The sequence below is a fragment of the Limulus polyphemus genome, unplaced genomic scaffold, assembly GCF_000517525.1.
Source record: "Limulus polyphemus unplaced genomic scaffold, Limulus_polyphemus-2.1.2 Scaffold1907, whole genome shotgun sequence".
NCBI lineage: Eukaryota > Metazoa > Arthropoda > Merostomata > Xiphosura > Limulidae > Limulus > Limulus polyphemus.
This window is the reverse complement of record NW_013667517.1, coordinates 31134-37085: the sequence shown is the minus strand read 5'-3', so window position 1 is coordinate 37085 and position 5952 is coordinate 31134. Positions and strand designations below refer to the sequence as shown.

The 5952-nt window shown below is 41.7% G+C and overlaps 1 protein-coding gene across 1 annotated transcript in view; it reads left to right on the top strand.

Annotated features, from left to right (window-relative positions):
• The window catches only part of LOC106465318 (probable phosphorylase b kinase regulatory subunit beta), a gene marked incomplete at its 3' end in the record, with an annotated part of 111811 nt that overhangs the window by 74753 nt on the left and 31106 nt on the right, over nucleotides 1–5952 (top strand). Inside the window, exon 13 of the mRNA XM_022393186.1 lies at nucleotides 5397–5494. Within this exon, the coding sequence (XP_022248894.1) occupies nucleotides 5397–5494 (98 nt within the window). The remainder of the gene's footprint in view (nucleotides 1–5396; nucleotides 5495–5952) is intronic.

The following is a 5952-nucleotide window of genomic DNA, read 5'->3' as shown; positions in this document are numbered from 1 at the left end:
TCGTGTAGCTTTGCGCGAAATTCCAAAAAACAAACAAAACAAACATACATTGTTCTTTACCATTTTCATTCTTATTTCTGGATTTTTTCTAGTTATTTTATTTCCTCTCCTCTCTTTCAATTTTGTGAGTTATGCACTAGCAGTTTCGGGTGGTCACAACTGCTGTTACTGCAGCAGTGAAATTACTGGCCATGTCCAATGGGTCAGAACTACAATATTTGGCCCAGGAAGTGATGACTCTGGTCCCTTGGAAAGTTTTGGATTTGAACAGTTTTTTTTCCCCCTCCTGAATATGCCTCTCATTAGCGTGTCATTTTGGAGGACTTGCCCAAACCTCTTTCCGTTTTGGTGAATTTGATTAGTCAGATATGTTAAGTTCTGTCCTTATCTTCTGTTTTCTGTGTTTCACCCATGCCCTTCTTGGGGACAAGCGTTTGGTTCATTATTTAGTGTTTTCTCCTTCCCCAGATATTGGGGTTCATGCTAGTTATTTTGGGATCATTTGAGTTTGAGGGTCAGTATGCCTCGACCCTCATGTACTGTGGATGATTGTGTTTGTGATTCTCATCGCTCTAACTTCCCTTATTTGGACTCACTGCATTTGGTGTTGCCTCATCCTTAGTGGGAATGAGACCCGAATAATTTGATTATCTTTTCTTGTATTAATCTTACTCTGACCACCCTTCTTGGGTTCGGGTTGGTGTGGGAAAACTCCTTCAATTTGCCAACACTTGGGGGTCCTTGGTGTTGATCCATGGGTTCTGAAAGTCGTTTCAGTAAGTCTGGTCTTCTACTTTCACTCATCTCCCCCATTGTCTTACAATTCTGCTTCCTTCCCTTCTACTAGGGATCCCGTTTTTTGCCCTCCTGATTCATTCCAGGGGCCTTTATTTCCACCATTATATGGCTGTCTGGCTGCTTTTTGCCTGCTCACAAGAAGACTCAGTCCTACATACTCAGTTTCTTCTCCAGGATGCTGTCATGGTGGTGTGGCTTGTCACAGTGGAAAAGTTTTTTCTCACATCCACACAATTTTTTGGTTCTTCTTGAGGTGTTTTTCAACTCCCTCCTCTGTCAGACCTAATTCACTCCAGTTGTGAACTCTGAAATTTCTCATATGCAGCATCTTATCTTCTCATTGTCCTACTGTGTGAGAGGTTCTTTCTATTTTGGGGACATGGGCTTCTTTCAAAGCCCTCATTCCTCTTGGTCACACCCTCAGGCATCATCATCAGTGGGTTTTTATAGACCAATGGAGCCTTATTTGGGATCCCTTAGATCCCCCTCTTCCCCTTCCCCCCCCTCCCTTATAGACTGACTTTGACTGTTAGTTGGATTGGTACAATACTGCTGTTGGTATTCCTCTGCCTCCTCCTTGTCTGAAATGTCATCTTTTATGGATGCTTCTCTTTCCAGTTGTGGGGTGTATCTCAACACTCAGGAGATTTTGTGGTGATGGTCTCTTTCTGAGTCCTCTCTCCATGTCAATCTCTTGGAACATTTTGCTGTTTGTCAGGCTTTTCTTCACTTCCTGAGGGCTCTTTGGGGCTGGTTAGTGATATTCCACTCTATCATTTCTATGGTATTCTTGTACATCACCAGGCAAGGGGCACTTGGTTGATCAATCTTTGTTTTCAAACATTGGATCTTCTGTGTTGGCCTCACTACCATCATATCACTTTGTTGGCATGTGATAATCCAGATGCCCTAAACCTGGTTGTGGATCAGTTATCCCATCCTAACATCCCATCCCATCCTGCAGAGTGGTCTTCAGATACGTTTTTTGGGTTTTGTGTACTCTGTGGGGTGTCCCAGATTTTGATACTTTTGCCACTCTTCTCAATACACCACTTCCCCAAAGTGGGTCTTCTGTTCCTCATCCTCTGGTAGGAGCAGTCGATTCTGTCAGTTGGGATTGGTTGGGTTGGTACCTATATGCATATCCTCCTATTTGTCTCCTCTCATGTGTCCTTACCATACTTCAGATCACTTTGTGTGGTGTTCTGCTGGTGGCTCTGTATTGGCTGGCTCCAATTGGTTTCCACTGTAGCTCCAGTTTTTGATGTTACCTCCTTTTTCATTTCCTTTATCTCTGACACTCCACCATCAGCCACACACTGGTGTGCATCATCCATCTGTACCTGTACTCCATCTTCCATGTGGCTTTTTTCAGTCCCTCGCCTGAAGGGCCAGACTTTCACTTATAGCTTCCTTCCTGTTCATCATTCCTCCATGGTGGTTTCCCAACATATGTGGGACACATACCACTGTTGGTCCATTCTAAGGGGTTATCATCCTTCTCATACTATGGTTCTTCTTATACCATCCTTTTTGCCTTGGCTTTTTGAATGGGGTTTTTCGGTTTCCTGTGTTGAGAGCTATAGGGCAGTGTTATTTGCCACATTTCAGGTTACCGACTTTGCATGTGTTTTACAGTTGCCATTCTTATCCATGTTGTTTCATTCCTTCCTCTTTTCCCATCCTCCCTGTCCTGCTTCTCTTGATTAACATCTGTATGTGGTCCTCCGTGCTTTTCCCTGTCCTCCATTGAAACTTTTGTCTTCATGTTCATTATATCACCTTTCCTTGAAGTCCCTGTTCATTCTCTTGTTGGCATGCGAATGTGGTCATTCTGATATGTTTGCGATTGATGTTTGCCACATTTTTGTTTTTGTAGCTCATATGTTCTTCTTGTTCCTTTGTGCCCAAGACTTCTGCTGCTTGAGAGGGTAACTCTACCTTCATACCTTTTTTTCCCTTCCCTCCATTTCCCACCTTTATTGGCCATTCTGATCTCATCCAACTTCATTGCTTGTTCAGAGCTCTCCGATGGTATATGACACGTACTGCTCCCTTCCATGGTCCTTCAGTCTATCTGTTTCTTCCCATTGTCCTTCAGGGTTGATTTGTCCACTTAATTTGCCTGGCATTTTCTTCCCATTCTCCTGATGACTTTTGCCATTTTCATGTTTTCTTCACATCAGATCTGTCAACTTACCATGTCTCTGGCTGCACATTTCCATCTTCTTTTGGAGGATATCATCAGTGCTGTAACTGTTTATCTGTGAGTGGTAAGTACTCTGTTAATTTTTTCTTTGCAGAGGCCCTTATCGTATATTTGGATCCTGCTCTGTGGAGAGTGTTGCCTGACCAGGTACACTTAGGCTTAAATCCACACTGTATGACCTGTGATCAAATACCATGTTCGATAACTGTGACGTTGAGGCTCTTCCTACTTTGGACCTGACCTACAATTCCAGATGCCACCAGGTGTTAGTTGATTCACTCTGTCAACATGTTCTTAATAACATATATCCAGGTCATCTTATGCCCACCATCGAGATGGGGTGTTCTGCAGGACCACTCATAGATATACCTCACAGTCTTTTGCTTCATAAGTGTGCTCATCCTGGACCATACACTCATGGGCTAACATGAGTAAAACATACAAGGATTACTGTCCATCTCTGATGATCCATGACATTTGCCAGGTGTTGGTTGATCGACTCTGTCAACATGATCGCTCTGGTTTTCAAAATAGTATATCGTGGTCACCCATTGCACTGTCTTCAGTGCTGTGGTCCTCTGGACTCTCCATTGTACTTTCTCCCTTTTTCTTCTAGTGAATTATGGGAGTTTTTGCCACTTACCTGTTCCAAACCACTGGGGTGGTGGACCATGGAGGCCTGTCCTCCTGAGTGTGCACAATCACACTCAATTGAGTGTAGGGAGGTGGCATTCTGTTGGTGTAGATGGCGTGATGCCATTCCTACAGCAGACCTGATGTATAATTCCAGATGCCACCAGGTGTTGGATGTAGCACTCTGACATTTATTGCAGTTTCCTTCTCTGGCTGAGGCACCTTCCTTCCAACTGTCCACTGGATGTGGGTTCCCGGAGGTCAGGTGTTGGTTGGAGCCAGACCAGCCACACAAGTCGTCACATGTGTTTAGATGGTTACTCCCCTCCTTCCACAGACTGGACGATAAGTTCCCAATGCCATCAGGTGTTGGACTGGAGATGCACCTCATATAGCTGTTCCTCTTTCTACTGTCCACTGGATGTCGGTTCCCTGTGAATCTGGTGTTGGTTTTAGCTGGATGAAACATGAATTCACAAAGGTGTAGGATTGGCTACCCTCCTCCTCCTTCTGTGGCCTGGACAAACGATTCCCAATGCCACCAGGCTTTGGACTGGAGGTGTACACCCTCCTGGACCCTCCAACTTCCTACCATCCATTGGATGTCAGTTTCTGGTGGATCTAGTGTTGGTGATGTGCACCTGTGTAGGTATATTCTTGGTTTGGAAGATCCTCTTCCCTGCTGGTACCTGTTCTTGAGGTGAAAGGTAGAGAACCTTCTTCCTACCAGATGTTGCCAGGTGTTGATTAAGGTCGAACTCCCCTTTACAGTCTGTCACACCCTAGCCACTCTACACTGGAGGGTCTCATTATTTCTGTAACTTTTCTTGGGATCCGTCTTTTGTTTCTGCTATTTTAGCAACACATTACTAACAGGCGAAGAGTATACCTGGCCTATAAGTGGTGCGGTCTCCCACGGGGGTGTTGTTTTTAGTTCATTCTTACACCCAATGGTTTTCCTTTAGGCGCTTACTCAAGGGGGATCATCTTCCAACTCACCTGCACCTGCTCAGTTTGGGATTCTAGCGTTTTGTGAAAAGAGGTAAGATATTGTATCGGAAGTTGACATTTTCTTAAACTGAAAATGTATTTCCGATAGATACTTACCTCCCCTCACATTTCCCACCCATCCTCTCCACTTCTGATGTGGTTTGTTGTTATCTGATCAATCTCAAAGTGGTTAACAGCTGCAAGACTAGAAAGCATGCTAGTTACAATAGGGGTAGTGTCGATTCCTATTGGTAGAGGGTTGCTGCATAATCATTTGCATGTTAGTATGCAGAAATAAATGGGAGTATCAAGTCCTGTAGCAAGTGAAAATTTACACCAACAGATGACAGTATAAGTCAAGAAAAGTTTTTCTGAGAGGAAGTAAGTATCTATTGGAAATACATTTTAAGTGTAAGAAAATGTTAACTTTAATCTTAACATGAAAATCACTTTGTACTTGGACTAGTAAATAAAGTTACTCTATAGTCACAGACAAATCTAATTTCTTGTGTACAAAAGTCATGTAATGTTTCCTGAAAGTCTGCCAAATTTTCTAATGATACACATGCTGTATTAAAAGTTATAGTACAGAAATTGTAAGGAGTACAAAATAGTTATGAACTTGGTCAATTCAACTGAGCCTGTGTGAAAAAAGTTAAGAGTAGGAGCAGAGTTTTACATTCATCTTGTAAACATTATTAATTTAAATAAATTGTTCTATTGTACAAAGGAATATTTTTGCTCAGTTCTCGATTATTCTTTGTAGTTGATGGACTTTTACACATAAATGAACTTGATCCTGTTCGGCGTTACCTACCTTCCTATAACAGACCCAGGAAGTCTGGGAGATATTCAGCTTTCCAAGTAAGTTAAGTTTTTTGTTAACACTGATTAAATTCTTTATTAACATTCTAAATGAAATTTTGTGGAATGTAGTTGTATACGTTGTTTAACAAATTCCTTGTTAGAGCTACAGTATCAGGCTAGGAATGTCATGCAGTTTAGATTTATATTTCATTAGACAAAAGAGTAGATCTTTTAAATTGTAGTACCAGGTTTGTTTTCAGCTATGGTTTATACCACTGCATAGTGTAGGAAAACTGAATCATAAATTTAGTTATGTTGCTACATTATTATTTTGTAAGCTGTGGAGAAGAAAAGTTATGCTGTTACGTTAAACTTATATTAAAGTTTTTCTTCATTACTTATTCAAGCCATCTCCAAGAAATATTAGTCTCAAAGTGGGTTCCTCATCATTGAATATGAAGAAGAAGAAAAGTGTATATATATATATATATATATATATATATATATATATATAT